The sequence below is a fragment of the Sciurus carolinensis genome, chromosome 13 (genome assembly GCF_902686445.1).
Source record: "Sciurus carolinensis chromosome 13, mSciCar1.2, whole genome shotgun sequence".
Taxonomy (NCBI): Eukaryota; Metazoa; Chordata; class Mammalia; order Rodentia; family Sciuridae; genus Sciurus; species Sciurus carolinensis.
Genome location: NC_062225.1, coordinates 13,221,816 through 13,245,091, shown reverse-complemented (window position 1 = coordinate 13,245,091; position 23,276 = coordinate 13,221,816). Strand labels below are relative to the sequence as shown.

General features: G+C 37.3%; 1 protein-coding gene across 47 annotated transcripts in view; it reads left to right on the top strand.

Moving 5' to 3' along the window:
* Positions 1-23,276, top strand: part of Map4k4 (mitogen-activated protein kinase kinase kinase kinase 4) — a 173,626-nt gene that overhangs the window by 96,680 nt on the left and 53,670 nt on the right. For all 47 annotated transcript variants that reach the window (XM_047522406.1, XM_047522418.1, XM_047522405.1 and 44 more), the window contains exons 4-10: positions 5,305-5,430; positions 8,073-8,183; positions 12,536-12,626; positions 14,686-14,816; positions 17,174-17,228; positions 18,684-18,762; positions 22,213-22,388. In XM_047522406.1, the coding sequence (XP_047378362.1) occupies positions 5,305-5,430; positions 8,073-8,183; positions 12,536-12,626; positions 14,686-14,816; positions 17,174-17,228; positions 18,684-18,762; positions 22,213-22,388 (769 nt within the window). The remainder of the gene's footprint in view (positions 1-5,304; positions 5,431-8,072; positions 8,184-12,535; positions 12,627-14,685; positions 14,817-17,173; positions 17,229-18,683; positions 18,763-22,212; positions 22,389-23,276) is intronic.

The window sequence follows — 23,276 nt, the reverse complement described above, 5'->3', positions numbered from 1 at the left end:
AGTGAATTTAAGTTGCATAACATTTTTACGTGTTTAAATCCACCCCCCCAAAACAACAACAACAATAATTCTGTTTTTAACTGGATTTGTTCCAGATAGTACTCTTAGATGTAATGGAATTTGCAAGGTGAAAGGTGATCTCATTTTTCTGCAGTTTGCAGTCATAAAGAAGAGCTCAGTAGTAGTTTTGCTAAAGCAAACTGTAGAATTGATTTTCAGAACTGGTATTTTCATTAAGTGTACATACATTTCATTGTAGATTTTGGTACAGAAATCTGTCAGCTATATTTGTATATCTCATTTTTATAGCCCTCTCTCCAACTAATACAGTAAAAATCAGTTGCCCTTTCCTGTTCATCTGTCACTGAGTGATACTTAATTCTGTAAAGTATGGAAGCTAGGTGGTAAGATGATTAACTTAGATTATTTTCCTGGTCTTGTTGGATTCCAGTTAACTTATGTGAAGTTTGCCTGTCTTCACAGTAAAAAAGTATGGAAGCTAGGTGGTAAGATGATTAACTTAGATTATTTTCCTGGTCATGTTGGATTCCAGTTAACTTATGTGAAGTTTGCCTATCTTCACTGTTAGCTACCATCACTGGAATGAAAGAATTTAGGTTACTAGGATCTAAACAGCATTTTAAGGGGACATTAAAAAACAAAGAACAAAATGCTAATAATATGCACCCCTGTGTGCTCAGATGGTGAAGTGGGCATGACTTGTCATATGACTCATTTACAAACCCATAACTCCTTGTGAAAATTAGCACTATGCAGATGTTCTCTCCTCCCTCATCCTCTTAACAGCCTGGGGAGGCAACTGAAAACTTCATCCACTAGTTAGATCCCAGCCAGAGACAAGACCTTTCTATGAGAGTTTGCTTCCACTGGTTAGAGTCCAAAATGCTAATTGACATCAGCTGCCTTCAAACACCCAGGCAATGGGGAGTAGAGTGGGGAGTTCAGGAGGAGGCTAGCAGCTGCCACACCATTGGGAAAAACCGGGAGGAAGTCTTCCTTTCTTTCCAAAAAGGCCTCCCTGTCAAGTTACCCTGTTCTTTTCCTTTTTTCTTCTTTTTTTACCCACCCCCCTCATCATTTGTATATGATGTGACCCCCTAAAGAAAAAAGATTGTGAAAGGGCCCATTAACTTGCACTCTGACAAGACACACACAATATATAAACTTCTTCCATGTAGTTTTGCCAATCCAGCTTTCTTTTCAGGTGTGGGATTTGTTACTCTTACATCTCAGTTCTAGCCAGTCCCAAGTTTGTTTAGTGTAGTATCTTTAGCTAAATAAGTTGTTTATTTTGGTGGTGTTACCACCAGTTACCAGTGACAATGAGTTCCATTTCCTTGAACACCTGAGAAATGCCCAGGCAAGTGCAGAAAGCGAGTTTTATTTAAAGAATAGTAACACAGACTTCTCCACAGAGAAGGGGGCTCAGAACTGGGTGTCCATGGGAGGCAGCGAGTCTTGATTTTTATAGTTTGCAGATTTTCCCTCCTTTTATCCCACCTATGCAGCAAAAAGGGGAAAGGGGCAATTCAGGGATATCCCTCCCCATTTTACATTGTCCATAGAAGCAGAAAGGGAGCTGCTCAGGGAATACTCATTAATAATTCCCTCCTGGTAGGAACGATCCTTCTGGAGGCAGGTGACTTTGGCCAGGAGTGAGGGGGATGTATCCTGAAGTATTAACATTCCATTCCCTTTGTATCGACTTCCATCTTCCTGACTGACCCTCTGTTTATAGTAACTGCCTGTACCTGTTCTTGCTTCACTGATGGTATATATATATGTATGTAGTGTTGGAATGAGACCACCAGACTTATTTCACCTTGTTGCCACTGCACTAATGTATAGTCACAAGTATTCTGTGTATCTTAAATCTTGCACCAAAGACAGTTTGGTAATGAATATTCTTTAATATCAGCGTTTTTTAAAAATAAACTTCCTAATAGTTATACCCCAATTATTTGCCCCCTCCCCCAATTTGGCATAAAATTTGCAACAATTCCAAAGGGAGATTGGAACTCAGAAGTTAGTTCAACATAAAATACTGTATAATAAGCATTAGTCATAATTAGGATTCTAGTTGTAGTTGGCTCAAAGCCATTGGCAGACTTATGTTCTGATATTTTTTTTCTCCAAGAGTGGGCATTCGTAATTAGACAGTGAATGACAATTAGTGGTGCTAAATGTCCTTTTATTTTATGTGTATTAGTCATCTATTGTAAAATCATAAAAGAGGGAATGTTCAAAGTACCTATAACATTATCCTAAAACAGTAATTTTGAGAGGAGAATAAGATTTCCCCTAATTATTTCTGTTCAGTTTCATGTGCTTCAGAATTGGACTACTCAAGACCTGGGAAGTATTTTTGAATGAGACATTAATTCTATCACTGTATTTCTAGGTGATGTTTGAATGGTTCAGTCATGTTAGAAAAGCTATTGTCCAACTCGTGTTTAAGTTCTTATGTTTCATTGATTTCAAGGTGCAGTCCAGTTCTGAGGAGGTTACAGTGTGAGTTTTGTGGTTCATGATGCATCATGGTTTCATTACATAAAGTAATGGTGTCTCTCTATCCAGAGGGATTTCAGGTTCCGTTAAATATCGTGTGCCACGATAATCTGCCAGCTATATTTACCAGTATGCATATGCAGTGTTTTTTACACCAGCGGACAGTACTGAACTTAAACCTCTAAGCACTCCAAAATGTGTGCTTGATTTCTGTCTCACTGGGATATGAAAACATCAAGTGACTGTGGAAGCCCTCCACTCTTCTTGGAGTGGTAAACAAGTTAGATCCTAGAAGACATTGGTTTGTGTCACTAAAAGGAAAAATTACATTGAATTCATCAAAAGTATGTCATGATCCTTAATTTTTGCTCTAGTTTCTTGTGGATGCTCTTGAACAGCACTTTCTTTTTGTCAAGAAGTGAAACATGTTGGCAGAGTATGAGGGAAAAAGTGACCCTGGGAATAGTTTCATTAGTCCTGGGCATGAAGGGAGGCAGGGATAAGGAGTAGGACAAAACAAGCCTCTGTAATCCAGTAAATTCATAAACTATGTGAAGTGATCAGCTGGCCTATCTTTCTACTAAGACAGAATTAAAATTAATTCTTAAATTTTTCCCTATTATAGTTCAATATTACTTTTTGTTTTTGTAAAAGCTTGTGGGTTACTAATTTTAGACAAGAGCAGAAAATCAAACCTTTCTGATCACCTGCCTGCAGTAAATGACTATTTGACTCAGTGAGCCTTTTCAACAGGGGCACAAAGGGCTCTCAGTAGGAGCCCCATTATGGTCTTTGGCAGGTTCTAATTTTTTTTTAGGAACCTCTCTTGATAAGACCTCCTTAGGGTTGTCCTGGACTGTTCCCTATTGGTCGGGGGCTTCTCTAGAACAAGTTTTGGAGAGTTAAGAGCAAACAGACTCAGTATGCCCCCTGCCAATGAGCAGGGGTCACTACTGTCTCATGTCCATCATTCTTGGTTTGAATATGAGTGTGTGAGAAAAGCACAAATAAAACTTTTGACAAATTGGGCTTTCTAGTTTTCTTTGGGGCCTGCTTCCTGGGGCTTTGTGTTAATAAAGATCATCACCCTCTTCTGTTTTTAGTGTAAGATTCCTTTCAAAGAAAGATCTTAAATAGATGTCTGTTTTTCTGTACCAGCCAATCAAAATGCTGGTTTCATTTGTAATTAAGATACTTAGTTATTAAGTATTTTGCTTTTCATTGCTTCTTTTAACATGGCAATTTTTAAATCACAGATGGAAATAATAGACATTTGATATGGTTTTCCTATATATGAGGTTAGAATGAAAGTTAAATTAAAATTAATTAAATCTCATTAAAATGAGAATTTTGTGGACTGTATTTTTGGCCATGTGATTCTGATTCTGTTGCTGTGTTGGTAGTTTTCATCTGTTAATGCTCTAAGGCAACTGTGTCTATGGAATATACTCTTAATATTATATTTATACCAAGCAAGAAAGTTACCATTTTGAGAATCACTACTTTAGGGTGATTACATGTCTTATTCTGCCTTGTTTTCCAAAGCAGAATTGGAATTTATGTTTACTTATTTTTCCATTCGGTCTCGTCATTAATGTGTAATTAATGATGTTGAGCGTTCTTTCTTTTTTTCTTCTTTTCTTTTTTTGTACCAAGGATTAAACCTATGGGTGCTTAACCACTGAGCCACAAGCCCCAACCCTTTTTATTTTTTTATTTTGAGGCAGAGCCTCTCTAAGTTGTTTTAAATTTGCAATCCTCCTGCCTCAGCTTCCTGAGTGGCTCGGATTGCAGGCATGTGCCACCATACCCTGCTGAGCTTTCATCTTAAAGTATAATATTTACAAACAGATTTCCTTTACACCTGTAAGGTTTTCAGAGAGGTTCTGGAGATGCTAGGCTAAAGCAGTGGGCATCCTCATATTGTATGCGTGCACGCACAAGTGTGTGTATGAGCGTGTGCTCTCTTGCTTTTTGTTGTGCATGCACACATGTGCCTAGACTACTCACAACCTCCAAGTTGTCCCTGGCTGGCATTTCTTCTCCAAGTGTGTGTAAGAGAAAGGTGGAGCCCACAGGGTTCTTTGCCCTCATCTTTCACAAGAACAGTTTCTTTTAATTTTTCAGACTTGAGCCACCATCTGTTTCCTTCATTCCCCTAACCCTCCATCTTCTCACCCAAAGTCATCTTTTCTTTCACTGCTCATCTTATTTTAATAGAAGGATAGGGAGAAAGCCAAGTCTGAAACAGCCTGCTAAGATTTAGTTCCTGGGACCTACTGTACTCATTTGAATAGAACCTCTCTGGGATAGGGATTCTCATAGGGCATGCTCTTAGGATCAGCATCTGTCCCCCTGTAGTCATGTGCTCGGTGAGCTGCCCATGGTCTTGCAGAACTTTTCGGACCTTAAGTGAGTTAGATGATTTTGTTTACAAATGTTTTCTAGGAAGAAACAGTCTTTCTTAATAATTAGATGAAATTCTATCAGTTATCTTTTTTCAGTTCCACTCAAGCAATGTGGGCCTAGAGAAGTGGGGTGAATGGTTTGAGATCACAGCTTGAGGACGTGCTAGGCCAGCCACTGCCCAATGTCCATCCTGCTACTTCTCTTGCTCCTCTGTACTTTTCACACTTTTGTCACTCATGCACAGAATGTGGTCACATTCCAAAGAGTGAACCCCTGAGAATGAAGCAATATCTTGCTTCTGGAGGGAAAAAAATAAAGTCTTATACATCACTCAAAAACTGTGTATTCTTTTTTTCCCCCCTCAAGGATGAAGAGGAAGAAATCAAACTGGAGATAAATATGCTGAAGAAATACTCTCATCATAGAAATATTGCAACATATTATGGTGCTTTCATTAAAAAGAGCCCTCCAGGACATGATGACCAACTCTGGGTAGGCATGTTTTTTTTGAGTATATTGTGGACTTTTCTTTGTGTTTTTTTTTATTAAGGGCATTAAGAATTTTGCTGGGTTAGAGCAGAAACAATGGAATTCCTAGAAGAAAATGTAGGGTCAGCACTCTAGCATACTAGGCACAGGCAATGACTTTCTCAATGTGACAAGCAAAGGAAATAATGCCAAGAGTTAATAAATGGAATGGCATCAAATTAAAAAGCTGCACAGCAAAGGAGACAATTAAGAATGAGAAGAACAAACCCACAGAATGTGAGGAAATTTTTGCCAGCTACACTCTGACAGAGGACTAATAACTAGAATATATGAAGAACTCAAAAAACTTTACACCAAAAAACCCAATTAATAAGTGTGCAAACGAAGTATACAGATACAGATGACCAACAACTATATGAAAATAGTGTTCAACATCATTATCAATTAGGGAAACACAAGTCAAAACTACACTGACATTTTATCTCATGCCAAGTCAGAATGGCAGTCATCAAGAATACAAACAATAGCCAGACATGCCTGTAATCCCAGTGACTCGGGAGGCTGAGGCAGGAGGATTGTGAGTTCAAAGCCAGCCTCAGCAAAAGTGAGGTGTTAAGCAACTCAGTGAAGCCCTGTCTCTAAATAAAATACAAAATAGGGCTGGGGATGTGGCTCAGTGGTTGAGTGCCCCTGAGTTCCATCCCAGGTCTCCTCCCCCACCCCAACCCTCCCAAAGAATACAGACAATAATAAAAGCTGGAGAGGATGTGGAGAAAAAGGAATACTTTTACACGGTTGATGGGACTGTAAATTAGTAGAACAACTACAGAAATCAGTATGGAGGTTCCTTAAAAGACTAGGCATGAAATCACCATGACCCAGCTATACCACTCCTGAGTATTTAGCCTAAAGAAAGAGGGTCATCGTATTATAGTGATACATGCATAACCATGTTTATGGCAGCACAATTCGCAATAGCCAAACTACGGAACCAGCCTAGGTGTCCACTGACAAATGAATCAATAAACCAAATGTGGTATATAGACATAGTGGAGTTTTATTCGGCCATAAAGAAAAAAATTATTTTACTTAACAAGAGAATGGATGGAACTAGGGACCATTAAGTTAGGCAAAATAAGTCAAATTCGGAAGGTCGAGGGTTGAATATTTTCTTTCATATGTGAAAATTAGGAAAAAGGAAAGCTGTAGGGGTCAGCGATTGAAAATCAAGGAGAGAACAGCAGAGGAAAGGGACCAAGGGGTGGGAGATGGGGAAGGAAGGGAAAGTACTTGGGAGTGATATTGGCCAAATTATATTATAATCTTGTGTGCATGTACCAATGTGTATCAACAAATCCCATTATTATTTACAGCTATAATGCACCAACAAAAAATGTGGGGAGGAAAAAAAACTTGTCAGGAGACAGAAAGGGTCATTAGGTGGTGGATTCTAAATGCTTCCTTGACCTGTGTTGTTGAAGTTAAACTAAATGTTTATTTTGATGTTGATTTCATATTGCATGGAAAAAAGTTAGCATTGTATTTCAGGACTAAATTGGTACCTTCCAGAAGAAATGTCACTGAACAGCAAGGAAATTAGGAACTTGAGAGTAAAATAATAAAAATTTTATATGGGAACCAGTTGATATGAAAGCTCAATAAATTTCTTCTTTTTTTGTAGCCCCCTGGAAGTGAGACACAGAATACAAGAAAAAATTTTTCAATCAAGAATTAATATTAATGAAAATACTTAATTAAAAAACACTAAATTTCCAGGAAAATTTCTGGAATTAACACTGGTAGCCTTATCTGTTCTTGAACACATTTATATTCAAGATGATGTGTCATATTAGTTAGGCTCATTGTATTGAATTTATAAAGCAGGAAGATAGACTGATACTTTGCTTAAGAATTTTAAAAGGCCATTATAGAAAATGTTTGCAAGATTAAGAAAATAGAAGGGAAAAATTACTCTTATTTTTATTATCTAAATTCAGTCATAGTTAAACTTTTAAGAATAGTTTTAATTCAGTTCATTTCTAGTTACATACAGATAAATACAACTGTAATCATATTATTCAAAATATAAATACTGCATTAAAATTCTGTAATTTCTAAAAAAAAAAAAATAACATTGTTCTTTTAAATTAAACCCAGATGAATGAAATGGTTTGAAGATGATAATGCATGAAAAGTAGAAAGTTTGAGGTAAAATGAGAAAGAATGTCAGGGAGTACTTGAATCCAATTTTGGATAATTGGGAAGTGGTAAAGAACAAATGGTGCTTCCATGCCCACATTCTTAGGAGAGAGGAGGAACACCTGGCTGGCATGTGCCATAGAATGTTAGGCATTCCCAGTCTCTCAGACCACAAGTGCAGATTTTTTAAAATTTATTTTTATTGCACACAAATGGGGTACATACTACTGTTTCTCTGTTTGTACATGAAATAAAGGCATACCATTTGTGTAGTACAAGTGCAGATTGAGTACACTGGGCCATGAAACGAGCTGTTGTTAATTTGGATATCTCTAAAATAATCATGTGTCTAGAAAAGGGAGTGATGGGACTGCATTTCCCTACTTCTCTGGGAGATGCACTAAAAACTAGTGTGTTAGTCACAATGTGTCTTGTCTGCTCTGTAGCTTGTTATGGAATTCTGTGGGGCTGGGTCCATCACAGACCTTGTGAAGAACACCAAAGGAAACACACTCAAGGAAGACTGGATTGCTTACATTTCCAGAGAGATCCTGAGGGTAAGGAAAGCAGGAGTTACTGTGCTCCAACCTTGATCTTGTATTTACAGTTACATTCTTCTAGCCCCAGTATTTCTTTGTGATAGTTATGCCTGTTAGATAATTCTGTTTTTGACAACCTAGGTCTCTGTATAGGCAGCAAGGTTTGGTAGTTTAAGCAGTTTCATGGTTTGGCTCTGGCAAGTATCTAAAAAAAGTATACTTAAACAAAAATACATTTTGTTCTTTATTTCCACAGACTCTGCATGTGTGGATCAAAAATATTCGAAAAAATAATTCATTTGTACCGAACATGTAGATTTATCATAATAATCCCTGAATGATAAAATAGCAAATTATTTATGTAGCTGTGATATTGTATTAGCTATTATAAGTGATCTAGACGTGATTTAAAGTGTATGGGAGGATGTGTATAGGTTATATGAAGATACCATACCATTTTAAATAAGGGACTTGAGCATCCTTAGATTTGGTATAAGAAGGTGATGAGGGATACCATGGCATGAGCACTCCTCCCTCCCACCTGGATACCCAAGGACATCTGTAGTTTTTGTGTATTACCCCAAATTTGTGCTCAGGCCTAATGGCAGTGGGAATTTTCCTTGGAATTTAAAAGGAAATCAAGAGTGGAGGGAAGAGAAATAATCTCAAACTGTTGTTTTTTTATAGGAATCCTGTGCCTTTGCTTAATAAATGAAGGTTAATTGTACTGAGTACTGGTTTTCAAAATCATCTTGCAGATTTTGGCTATAGTTGCTAGAATCTCTTGCAGTATTTATAAAGAAAAATTCGAGTGTTTAATGTTATTTATAGCCAATTGCAAAGCTGCCTAATGATTTTAGAGTAAGTTTCTGAACTGCTGTTGTAGCAGCCATTCAGTGGTTACTTTCAATAATAAAATCTTCCTAACAGAATTGGCAGAGAGTTTTAAGGATTTCATATTTTAAAGTTGTATGCAACTTACTAATAGTTCTCTTTCTTTCTTTTAGCCATTACCATTTTTCTTTCTACTTTACCCCTAAATTACATACTTAAATTACTTAGATGCACTTTTATTTACCTACCATGTTTTAAAAGTAAAGACTGTTGTTAAAATGAAATCCAATTCTTCTGCTTTTTAGTAGTTATTGTATTTCTTTATAGGTAATGTCAGAGGCTTTACCTATAAAGAAGAAACAAAATACAAGATTTTTACGGGGCTACAGATTTAAAAACTGCCATCTAGAATTCCTAAATAAATGTTTAGTTTCTTTTTATTTAAATATTTTACAAATAGGAAGCCCAGTGATGGAAGAACCATCTTTTTGTAATCATACACGCATATCACTATTAAAATGTAAGGATCTTTTATGGTTATTGTAGGAAGGAGAGCCTAAAAGTGAGAAGTTAAGTAGCCTGTCCTACACCAGTGAAAGATTAAACAACAGGCAGGATGGAACGGTGATTAAGGGGTTTGATGGTGGAGTCAGTTACACCTGGGTTTGCGTCCTGCTCCTGCTGCTCCTTTACTGTGTACAGTATTTCCAGTTTTCTAGACACCACAGAGAACAACCATGAAATCACTATTGTTAGAATTAAATCATTGTACATGAATCACAATGTGTGCAGTGCATACATGTTGTTATGTAGTTATTATTCTCTGTTTGAATGTATATGTATATATATACACATACACATATATACATGTACATACACACACCTTTTTTGTGTATAATTTCAGTACGAGATTCCTTAAGTAGAGACTTAGTTTCTAGCATAATGTCCCAGATGTCAAATTTATTTCAGCCTTCAGACATCAAAGACAGTTTACATGTTTTTGTATGTCTAGACAAACATTTTTTACCTCTCATGTGTAATGTGTACATTTAACCATCTTACTACCCTACCATCTGTCTCAGGTGGCATTGAAAAGATGAAATTGTTTATAGCTCCTAATCAACTTGTGTGTGATAGGCAAATGGACATCTTTTTGTGATACTACAAATCTTCTCCACCTGTGTCTGAAACAAAAACTTCTGTCCTACCGTCATGTAGAATGGAAGTTTTTCCTAAAACAAAAGTTCAGATTAACTTAAAGCAAACAAATGCTCTAGGGAGAGTTATTGTATCTCTTCTAGTGTGTATTTGTTGTAGAAGTTACCAAGAGTAGGCTTTGGGAGAGAAAGAGGGTGGTAAGATGAAGATGAGGTTTCATGCAAAAGGAGGGCAGCCGCCACTGAACAGATAACCTGTTTTGTCACAGACATGGTTGTGGTAGCAGGTATCTATAGTGGCAGAACTTTTCCTTGTTCTTTAATAGATAATAGATTTAGATGCTATGTTGAGATCTTCCAAAGGGAATATGTAGGCCTCAGCCTTCAGCAGAAGTGCTCTCTTAGACCAACCCACTGAAGGCTCTGGACCACAAGGTTTACCAGGAAAGCTAGGGTGTTCTTTCTTATGCACTTCCACATTTACATTCTGTGCAGTAGTTTCTCATTTATTATAGAAATTGACATTTCATACCTAGGATGGGAACCTAGAGCTTTCTATAACCACTACTGAGGAATATCCTTTTTTTTTTTTTTTTTCTCTCTCCCCGGGAAAAATGGTTCCTAGTTTTGAAACATTGATTAATTTCTTCAAGCATGGGGTATTTACTGAGTATTTGGGCTTGCTATCTCTGCTGAGGACAAATAATTATGACCTGTCTTTTGGCATGAGAGTAGTCACAAACAATCCTGGGTACTTCATCCAGGAAAAATGTATTCATTGTTCTGAATAATCATAACTCAAGTTAGCACCATCACAGAGCTGTTAAGACTCACCTGAAGCAGTTTCCCAAGCAGAAGCTGTGATCCCTTAGCAGTCTGGACAGGGAGATAGGCATGGTTCATTGCTGGCAATGAACAAGATAGCATGTGGGCTACATTGGTTTGAGAAGACACGAATTGCTTAATGTTTGTTGCTAAGCCTGTAAAAATATAAGAATGATGCTTGTGCAAGTTAGAGTACAAATACACGTGAAGTAATAGAAGTAGAAATTCTTTGAGAATTAGGGAAGCTTCATTTTTATCTCCTTGACTGTTCCATGTTAAACAATGCTAACAGGAGGGAGTACTTCCTTCCTACCTAACTAGGGCACTAAGGGACTATTTTTAGACCTTTTTCTCTGTTCAGCGCTTGTTGGTATAATACTACACATCTCATGTTATAAAGAGTAAATAACCATCAAATAAACTCTTTTATTTCATAGACAGACTAATAAATGAATTTAGAGCCCCCCAGTGTTAGACAAATCACTCTCCTGCATTGACTATTATGCTTAATTCATATCCTACAAAGTAATGTTAATAACAAACCCCACCAAAAAAAAGTCAAACCCTTACTTGTGATCTACCTTTTTTAAAAAAGTGTATTTTTGTAATTATAGATGGACAACATACTTCTGTTTTATTTTATTGTTTATATATAGTGTTTTAAGGATTGAACCCAGTGTCTCACATGTGCTATGCGAGTGCTTTTCCACTGAGCTACAGCCCCAGTCCGGATCTGCCCTTTTTGATCGAGATGTTTCAGAGTATATAGGGTTGCAGGTATCTTAAGGAGATTGGCTTTATGTTTGGCTTCTCCAGTTAAGGACAAAACAAACAAATTAGTTGTGAGAATGATGGCTGCTCTCTTTCAGACCATATTTGGATGCATCATGTGTTTTTGTTCCTCTACTACCTCTCATGAGAAATCTGCTCTTGGGCTTCATCCAGATAGAAGGTCATCAAAGAGTGCTATATGCCCAGTAGGGTTTGTTTTCCTGGGGAAGAAAGATATTTTATTTCAACACAAGTCTCTTCTGACTTCAAAATCATTTTACACTTTGGGTGGAATGGGATTGATCAACACTTAGCAGTTTGTCACTGTAGAGTGGGAAGACAAGATAGCATTCTAAAACCAGATTTAAATCCTCTCTAGCGCTTTGTTTTTCCCCTGGGATTTGTCTAGTTCAAATATACCCACAGTCACCCACTGAAAGATAGATGTTGGCGTGGGAAAGGAACCACCCTGTACACAAATAGCACAAATTATAGCAGAGAAACTGTAGATGGTAATCTAAAAAGTGTCTGAAAGGCACAGCTGGCAAGTGCTCGTGTTGCATAGGGGTGAACCAGCCAGTTGGAGTGGTGGGTGGGTGGGCTTCTTTTTTCTGTGTGATTATATTGGTGATGTCTTCCTAGGTATAGTCTAAAAGAAAATTTTATGTTCTAAATATGAACTTAGAAAACTTTTGGATCAATGTATACTTTGTTATAAAAGGTGTGTTCTTGGCTGTTTACTGACAGGAACCAAGAACTAAAATTCTAATCTGTCCTTTTCAGGGACTGGCACATCTTCACATTCACCATGTGATTCACCGGGATATCAAGGGCCAGAATGTGTTGCTGACGGAGAATGCAGAGGTGAAACTTGGTACGTGAGGGAAGTGTAACATACTTGCCCTTTGGGCAACTCATTGCCCTGTTTATGTTTAGCTGAAATTTATCCTTTTACCCATGTTTTCTGTTTCTTAAGAGTGTGGGAACTGGCTTATTGCTTAGCCAGGCTCAAACCTCCCTTCTTTCATGCTTCTCCCCTCTGATTTGTTCTCTATACAGAGACTGACTGATTTTTAAAGTCAGACCATGTCACATTCCTGCTTAAAGACCATTAGTAGCTTCTTCCTTTACTTCAGTGGATTTTAGTTAAAATTCACTTCTTATGCTGGCCCACAAAAAGCCATGTAGGAACTGGTTTCTGCTACTTTCCCACCCCATTTTGTGAACCTCTTTTATTCTCTACTCTTTCTCAGTCATTTTTTTTCTCTCCACTTCTTGGAACTTGCCTCCGGGCTTTTGCACATGCTGTTCCCCATTTGGAACATTTAACCTCCATTTTGAAGCTACAGTTTTTTCCCCTTATCTGCAGGGACCTTTTCTGGCTCTCTTATCTGTCTCGGGCTGTGTTTCTTTTTCCTTTCCCAGCACTGTTCAGAATTTATAATTTTATGACTGTTTGTTTTCTTGTATTTCTCTCTTCTTTACGAGAATTTAAGATCTGAGAGTTCATGACCAGGATTGTTTTGTTAAACAGTGTATTCTTACTCAGCACTTAGTATATTGCTTCTAGGGTGGTAGATGTTTGCTAAAATTCTGCATAGATAATTGAAGTCCATCCTTCCCAGAGATAGCTTTACAATGATTTTAAAAATATTTTCTGTTTCCCTTAGCTGGATCTGATCTTGTTCCTGTCTAGTCTTGTATAATAGTTCTGTCAAGTTTTTAAAGTGAATTAGAATTAATTTTTCTTCCATTGAACTTTCCCACAAACTTTTTTTTATCCTTATGCTTAAAAGAATCTAGTTTTTTATCCTTATGCTTAAAAGAATCTAGTTTATCCCACTTCCAAAAATCACAATATTTTGTACTTTAAAATCTTTATCCTTGGTTTGTTGTATAGTGCTGTGTTTATTAAATTCTATGGAAGACTAGTCTGCTCAGTTGAAAACTCCCTTCAAAGCTAAGATAGGAAGCGCTTGAGTTGTCCTCATCTAGTGATTTCAGTGAATTGTGTATATTCCCTGTGTTGGCCTTCTGCTGCCAGACCTGTGGTAGTCCCTCAATAACTACTTAGTGATCAGTTGCTGTTGCCATCCAAGTTGCTGTGAATCTTGCTCAGACTTCCTGTGCTGACTTTGTGTCCCATGCTTCCCTGTCTTGAGCATTCAGTTAGTGAGCCCACCCCCTGGTCCAGTTGATTCCCAAGCATGTTCTGTACACAAAAGTGGAAACTTTGACTCTAGTGAATTATCTCAGCAATTCAAGGACCCATGGGCACAAGCAGCTTTTGCTCCTTTTTGCACTTCTTACTGGGGTGATGGCAGTATGTAGGTGGTAACAGTTTTGATGGACAAACATTCAGAGATGTGGGCTTCCTGTTAACCCTGCCTGCCATCTGTAAAGTTGGGCAGGAAGTAGAAGTTCCTCTGAAGTTAAATTGGGCAGGAAGTAGAAGTCCCTCTGAAAACTCAACAGAAGTCCCAAGTGCTTTGGCGGGTGTTTTTTGTGTGTTCTCTCTTCTCTTTATTTAGTGTAATGCTTTATTTTTTCCAAGAAAACCTTAATGCTGCTTAAGAACAAAGAAGCTGAATCACGTGGGGGTAGGTCATTTCTCCTAGACTTGGTACTTTTCGGAACCTGTACTCATTCGTGGCAGTTGTGTTCTTTGAAAGCATTAGTGCAAAAGACCCTCTACTGATCCTGGCCAAATCTGCCCAGGAGCTTCCAGATGGTAGAGGGTCTTGCAGTCTTGATGACTTTGCTCTGGAGAGGCATTCCTTTCTGGAGTGTCCTGCTTTGAAGAGTTTTATTTGTCGGTCAGGCAGTGCTATTTTAGTTTACTATGAAGCACCTTTTCCTCCCAATTGTTTTCTTTGTATCTTAAATCATTTTTTAACTGTGTTCCACTTTTCCTTCTTTTTTCTGTTTCACAGTTGATTTTGGGGTGAGTGCTCAACTGGACAGGACAGTTGGACGGAGGAATACGTTCATAGGCACCCCCTACTGGATGGCTCCTGAGGTTATCGCCTGTGATGAGAACCCAGATGCCACCTACGACTACAGAGTAAGAGGCACCTGCTTGGCTGGCCTTTGCTCAGTTGTAGGGGTGACAGGTGGTTGCTTATGTATTTCACACATACCTCTTTTCCCTTGAGGAAGTCATGAGCCCCTATTGTGGGTGCAAATTTTCCAAAACAGTGTTAAGTGGCTTTTTTGTCCACTTGCCTTGCCAGCATTCTCTTCACTAAGGAATGCACTTGTGTTGGGCAGTACAGGTCACTGTGTAGTACGTGGAACTTTTCTTCATGAGACAATTTAAAGTTTTCTTTCATTTGTTATCCTTTGTAATTTGAGAGCTATCTTAGAATCAAATATTTTTCTTTAAAAAATATTGTCAGAAAGTATAATAGCTTCATTTATAAAATTTTAGATTTTTTTTTTTTTTTTTTTGGGCAGTACTGGGGATTGAACTCAGGGCCTTGTGCTTGCGAGGCAAGCACTCTACCAGCTGAGCTATCTCCCCAGCTCTTAGATTATTTTTGTTTAAAGAGTTTTACAGTTTTGATTTGGTACACAAATACATTCAAATTATTAGAGTGACCTGGAGGGACTTGAATCAGTAACACATTTTTTTTGAACAGGTATAAAATCCATATTTGATAATCAGACTTAAGTTGACTATGTTTACAAAAATTTATTTTAAAAAATTTTCTTAATTAAATGAACTAGAGTGGTTAATGTACCTGTTAGTAATATTCATCATGGAGTTCGTCTTAACAGTCCCCAATGTATTTCAGTATTTATCTTAAGTACCCAATTACTGAGGCTTAATTTAAATCAGTGCAGCTGAGGAATTTTTATTATATGTCTTATAAGAAGTTTTTAAAAATAGTTTACAGATTTTGTGACTTTCTACTCTTTAATGTTATTGCATTATCTCTTAAAATTGAAACCATTTTACAACATACTCAAATGTTATCCTACCTAAATGAGTACAAATAATTCCTTAATACAAAGTTTATAATTAAACATATTAATTAAGATTATAGCTGGGGCTGGGGATATAGCTCAGTTGATAGAGTGCAAGGCCCTGGGTTCAATCCTCAGCACCGGGAAAAAAAAAAGATTATAGCTGATTTGTCCAAACCATCTGGTGTAGGATAAGACATTGTATTTGGTTGTTTGGCCATTGAGTTGCTTTTAATCTAGAATGCACCCCCACTTTTTTTTTTTTTTTAATTTTTCTATTTTTGTTTCTTCTTTCATTCATGCTTAAACAGTTGAGCCTATTGTAAAATGCCTGATGACTCCTTGTTTCCTGTTAACTGTGAAGGCTCAGTTATTGTCAAGGAAAGCTATCTTACAGGATGACGTCATAGGAGATGGGGTGCTTTGTGTTGCCTCACGCCAGGGATCCTATAGTCCTGCTTGTGTCGCCATTGACCCTGCCAAGAATGCCCTCTGGGTTAAGGCAGTGAACCCCTTTGCACCCTTGTGGTATGGAAAATTCCATAAAAGTAAGGGAGAAATTTTTAGGTCTATCCTTATTCTTGTATTCAAACATAAAGGTCTATATTTTGTTAAGATAATTATAGGTTAATATAGAAAACTTAAATTGAACAACTTTGAGTAATCACATGATTAGGATACCATAAAAATGAAATGCATGCTAATGACAATAACTGTCCACTATCAGCTTTTTAAAAATAAGACTTGTTCATCAGTCACTGCTTATTGAGTTATCTATCAGATATTAAAGTGAATAAAACAAAAACACTTGCTCTTGTGGAATTTTGAGCAGGGAATAAAGTTTAATTCAAAATTTCAAGTAAACATTACAGAGGAATCAGGAAGAATAGATTCCCTGCACACAGAGACAGTTTACTTCCAACTCTCCCCTCGTTTGGTTTGAAAATGGAGTGCAGAGGCCCCATGGCATGATTTAAATTTGTGAACGACTGTTGATTTTATGAATTGTTTTGGAAATTTTGTAAAGAATGACTTCTGACCTTTAAACATAAAATCTTAATTTTTAAGTTGGAGGTAGTAACATAAAATATAAAAACAAACATAAATCTAATCTAAGAGTCTAGATTGCTTGTGAAGAAATGTGGGTGCACCCTAAAGAGGAGACCATTGGCTGGACTGTTAGAGAGGCTCTTTCGTGAACTTTGTCTAGTTTGTTCACAGTGATGAGTGGCTTTAATTGACTAATCTTTATTATTTTAGGTATCATCTTTCACCCACTTGTAAGATGTTTCTGTAACTGTGTTTGTGATTTTAACATCCTGGCAAGCTTCTGTTCATTTTGTACACTGGAAAGAAAACCTTCATTTCAGTTATGTGAATAGTCAGAATATAAGCGAGTTAATGGCTTTGTAGCTAATGTGGTGTCCATGGCATACTGTTCTATTTTTGCAGAGTGACCTTTGGTCTTGTGGCATTACAGCCATTGAGATGGCAGAAGGTGCTCCCCGTAAGTAATCTTCTTTACTTTCTAGCCCATTTGTAATGTGTAACCTAAACCAGTCCCCAGACTTCAAAGAGTAGTTCCATATACAAAGTGATTCTTGGTGGGGGCATATAGGTGAAGTAATGTTTATGAGCATTATAGTTTTAGATGTAAAAGAAATTCTTGACAACCCTTTTAGAGATCTCTCTGAGATCTGTAGGATGTACTTTCTTTTATTTAAGTAGAGTTCACCTGTGTAAGCTGAAAGTATGTTGAGATCAGATCAATAAGTGATAATTTTTGGTTTTGTATTTTAAAGTTAATATTCAGTGAAACTGGTCCTAACACATGAAATTTTAGTATTAAGTTTGACTTAACAAATGGAGGCATTATTTTTATTTATAGATTTTTTTTTTATTATTATTCATGAAACTTTGTGACAGTATTTGCTTTTCCTTGAATTAAATCAATGAAAACTTCATAAAATGGAGAGTTTTGATCAGTGTTGGACTGGAATAACAGGAAAAAAAAAAGGAAAAACCCACGTTTTCTGCTGGTTTTCCTAAAAGGGAAAGACAGTATAAGTGCCTGTTACATAGTTGCTAAATAAATATTTGTTGAATGAATGAAATAAATTATTGACCACAAAAAATTAGTTTGCAATACAGAAATGGATGTCTGCCTTGAATACCAGATGTTCCTCATGTTTCTTTCTAAGGAATTGGGACAGGAAAGTATTGCTTGATCATTAGTCTCAATTTTCTTTCACAATGGGTATACTGTTGTCTGCTTCTCCACCCCACATTCCCAGTTGCCTTGTAAGAATCTCTCGAAGGTAAATAAACACATGAAAAATGCACATTACCTATCGTGACTTTAATGCATACATGTGTGCCGACCATCTTTATTGGAATGAGTGATAGTAGAGGTAGGAGTAGCACAGAGTTAAACAACTCCATTTTACTTCCACATTTTCACTCTTTCTTTGTATAGTAATACTAAGCTATAACAGCAAACAGCAACATCTCTGAAGGGCTGAACTATACTTACTCTGTTCCAGGCATTGTGTGAAGGCCTTCACAAGGTGTATTCACAAGCAGTGCCTTTTTTAATCCTTATTAGAACAACCCTGTGAAAATATAACCATTTTCATTGTAATCTTATGGATGGCTTAAAAACTTGTGTTATCTCTTTTAAGACTTTGAATTAATATTTATCTTTGATTCATAAGAACTGTCCGATGTCTATTTGAAAGTGTGCATTCTTCTTGTTGCTCTTGTTCTTCTTATAGTTTGTATTTTTAAGTGAGAAATTCAAGGTATGCCCAGAGTTCCTAGCTAGGTGTCGAGACAGCTTGACATGAAGCCTGTTAGTTGGACAATTGGAACAGAGCATTTGATGATACTTAATGAATGAGCCCTAGAAATCAAGAATGAGTCAAATAAGTGCCATACTGACACAACCATCTCCTCTCCCCAGCTCTCTGTGACATGCATCCAATGAGAGCACTGTTTCTCATTCCCAGAAACCCTCCTCCCCGGCTGAAGTCAAAAAAATGGTAAGCTATGTATGGATTTTTTGCTGTTGTTGTTCTTTTCCTTTTCTTCCTTTTTAAAAATTGTATTGTTTCTTTTTGGTTTTGCTTTCTTTTGAGGTAAAATTTTGGCCATTCTAATTTCAACCATTACAAAAGCCAAACACCAATTTAAACATATATTAATTTTTTTAGTTCTTTTTTTCCTTGATAAATTCTCCTTAAGTTGCAGAATAGTGACAAGTAATCATGTGAAACACCATAACATGGTTAAAGAAAAGTTTCTTTTTAATATTTAAACTTACTTTTAAGTACAGTATACTTCTAAACATCTTTCCATTAAAAAAGCAAAGCTATGTTGACTTGAAATCTCTCAGATGAAATAGGATTTTAAAATTAATGAAGGAGTTTACTACAATTATTATTGTTGTTATTGAGTGTATATTAGGCACGCTCACTTTCATTGCAGAACATAGTAACAGAATGGGCCCCTTTGCTTGGGCAGCCACCTTCCCTTCTTGCTGCTTTCCTACATATGTCAGACTGGACACTGATATCCCTGGAAGGGCTCTGATGACAGCCTTCCCTGAGGAAAACTTTTAGAATTTCAATATTGTGGGAGCATGTGTTTGGGTGAATTTTAAAATCTTCAAGGGAAGGGGCCTGGATTTTTTTTTTTTTTTTTTTTTTTTTTTTTTTTTTTGGCGCCTGAGGATTTTATCACTTGTCCCCTCCTGAACTTTTTTCCTTGAGTCTTTTCCTAGCAGGTCTTACCTGCACTCAAGCTCCTCATGCATGTATGTGGGCCTTTCCTCCTTTCTATTTTCCTTTCTGTTTTCTTGTGCTTGTCTATCTTTATTGATGCCTACTTCCTGTGCTCTGCTGGTGCCCCTCACCGCCCAACCTTCTTTCTTCTTTTTAAAACTATACTTATTTTTTTACAGTTAATGTTTTTTCCCTTAGGTTTTTGTCTTGTGAAATATGCATAAAGTCTCATTGTCGACTCTTCCATTCAGGGTTTGGTCTTTCAGCTGTTGCTGTCTGCTCTGCTCTTGATTGCTCGTTTTCTGATGTTTTGTAGTTTTCCTTTCCCCTCTGGGGTGTAGACACATACATACATTTTTCACCCCAGTTTCCTTCATGCTTCATCCTTTTCTCACTTTACGAGCCCCCCTGCATTTCACTTGTACTTCTCCACCTTTAGTCTAGCTGGATTTTTCTTATTCTTTATGCAGTGTCTTTAACTGCATTCATTGGATTCCAGATAACTGAGGTCATCTAATTCCATTTACCAGTTTTTAGAGAGGTTGTTTAAAGGCCACCCAGTTGCAAAGATCTTAGTTTGATTGATCCACTGTAGTAAGATATAACTTTTGGCATGATGGGCAAACAGCTCCAGGGATGCCAAATATGTATAGTGGATATCACCCAGGAGTAAGCTGTGGCACTGGAGTAATACTTTGTCTAGCTCATGCTAAACCAAGTGATCCTTGTTTTTTTTTTTTCCCCATCGAATTTTATTTAAGAGAACCTCTACTGTGAGGATTACTAAATTAATGCTCTGTCTTGGGGAACCTCACACTCTGATTATTCTGTGCATTACTTGAAGCTTTGTGTACTGTGTGTACAACGTACAATGATGTAAAAATACCATGGTAGTGGTGGTAGGTGCTTCCTGGATTCTTCTCTTACACCAGACTTCCATGTTCATCCATTCACAACACTGTTCTCATTTTACCCAAGTACTCTAAAGGGTCTAGAGGATAACAGACATTTATGTCCTTCCTTTTTTGTGACTGCCATCTTCATGTCTACCAGATATAAATTTCTACTACTGTTTCTGGAGAAATGGTGATAAAAAGATGATCAGTAACCTCTCTTTAAGCAGAATCTGATTGTTGATTTTAAAGAAAACATTTTAAGTGGTTGATTCCTGAATGTTGGTAACTGTACACAAAAATCCCTTTGGAGTTTTTTCATTCTGGGCTCCAGTGTTTGGTCTGGGGAATGATTCATGTATTTGTATCTTCAGTAAATTCCTTGAAATGATTCCTGAAGGCAGCAAGGGTTAGGAGTCTCTGAGTTAGAGCATTCCATTTTGTAGTACTTTCTAGATTTCCCATGTTTCTCATTAACTACAGAACACCTTCTTTGACATTGAAGCCTTTCCCTGAACTAATTCTAACATATTTCTTCTCCACTTTCATTGTAACCTCAGAAAATGACTTCTGACTCTGATATTTTTGTTCCTTTGTTCATATTGTTCCTTCATTCTGTCTTTTCTCTCTCATCTTTGAAATATCAAACATCTACTTTTTCTTGATGTCTAACCCACTGTAGTAGTTTTGCTTTTTATCTTCTCTAAGTTTGATTATACATCTGCTATTGGGCATACCTAAATTTTCTCTGTTTTCTATGTACATTTCTTATAAGAGTATATTAAAAAAAAACATATAAATATTTGTTGAATTGAAAAAATAGTAAGTTTGACTGGAAATAAAAGATAATTGAAGTGATTATTGAAAGCAATGAAGTAATTAGAACTGAATTTTTTAAATTACATTTCTAAAGACAGTATTCTCATTCATTCAACAAAAATTTATTACATACCTTTTGTGGTATACCATGCTTAGAGTGTTGCTAGTAAGTCAAACAAATGAGAACTGTTCCTGACCCATACTATTTCAGATTAGTAGAGGAAACAGAAACATAAAAATGTGTAGTATATTAAGTGCAGATAACCCTAGAGGAAAGTCTCCCGTCTTGGAATGTGTAGGGTGAAATATTGCCAGGAAAGACTTACCAAAAGAGATGATCTCAGAGCCATGTCTCAAAATAGAGTGGGTGAGAGTATCTAAGTTAAGGTCAGGGCTGGGGGAACCTTGTGAATAAGAGGAGAATAAGGTCAAGCTAAAAGTGGCTCGTAATGCAGTGTAGATGGCAAAGGCATTGCCCTCTCAAAAGTGTCATTCCTACCTCTGTATATTAAGCATTGAGGACTGATTGATCAGCCAAATGAAATCTGATTGAAGTGTCAAATGAGCAGGTTTAAGAATCCCAACATTTTGTGACAAGCTGCTTTGCCCCTGTGTCTGCCCTCATCTTCTAGGTGTTAGGTTATCTGTCCTGTGTTCGCCTTCATGTTAGCAAAGACCTCCTCCTATTCCTGTTTCTCCAACCCCTTGGTTAAGTGATCAGTGAGCAATATTAGATTTAATTCCAGTTCATTTAAACCCAGCTTCCTTCACAACACTTTGTAGTGTGTTATCAGTGATATGGTATAATCTTTTAAATTAATGCTCCTGATCACCAATAACCAGTTCCTGTTTACATTCTTGTATCGTTCCTGTGCATTTGCAGAATATTCACAGTGAACTGTGAAACTCTTTGCTTTCAGGTTTATAAGTTACTGGTATTTTGGAATTTTGCTCTTTGTGGTGGAAATTTGATGACATTTTTCACTTCCTCTTACAGGTCAAAGAAATTTTTTAGTTTTATAGAAGGATGCCTGGTGAAGAATTATATGCAGAGGCCCTCCACAGAGCAGCTTTTGAAACATCCTTTTATAAGGGATCAGCCAAATGAAAGGCAAGTTAGAATCCAACTTAAGGATCATATAGACCGAACAAGAAAGAAGAGAGGAGAAAAAGGTATTAAATCTGTTTTTATTTTCATCATTTAAAGTTTTTCTTTTTAGGTTCTTGTCATTTCTTCCCTAGCTGTGAGGTGGTTCTCACTTGGCCAGTGCTTAGCTAGTTTGTCTCTGCTGTGCAGTTCAGTGATCTGGCCTAGGGTCTGGTCAGCCAGAGCTGTGTGGTATGTCCCATGCTGATACCAGTTTGATGGGCATTGTGGTGGGTCAGCATAGCGGAATGGATGTCTCTCCTGTCTCTCCTTGGGAGTACATCTTTGGCACTTCTCATTTTACTTCATATTGGTTGTTCTTATGGTCTCCTTCACTTGGGATTTTGGACCATCATCATGACAGTGGTTCTCGTATTGTTCTCCTGCTCAGGATCCAGCGTTTCCTGCTGCTTTACTCTGCTGCAGGTGGTATGCTTAGGCATGGTTCACTTTTCTCTTATTTCTCCATAACACAAGCATGCTGTTATGTGAGTTAATGAGGGTTCCCTTCTCTCCCAGCATCTTTGTTTTCTTTGTGTAATCATACTGTGCGTACCTGCCTGGAGTGCCCCATTTTCCTTCTGTCCAGCAAGGTGCAGTATGTGCCTCACCCACTGTCTTCACTGATCCACTGTGTTCACAGGCTCATAATGACTTTACACTAATGTCACAGAACATCATTCCATTCATGAATGGTTTTTGTTTTGGGTTTTTTTTTTTTTTAAATATAGTACAAGGTCAAAGAAGAAACTAAAAAGAGCAAGTCCAAGTTAGTCAGGGACTGGGTGCATAGTTCAGTGCCTTGCCTAGCATGCATGAGATCCTGGGCTTCAGTTCCCAGCATTGCCAAAAGAGAGGGGGTTGGTCAGAGTCGTCCTGGAGGCCTCTGTGGAACTTTTTGCATGTTCTTTTGA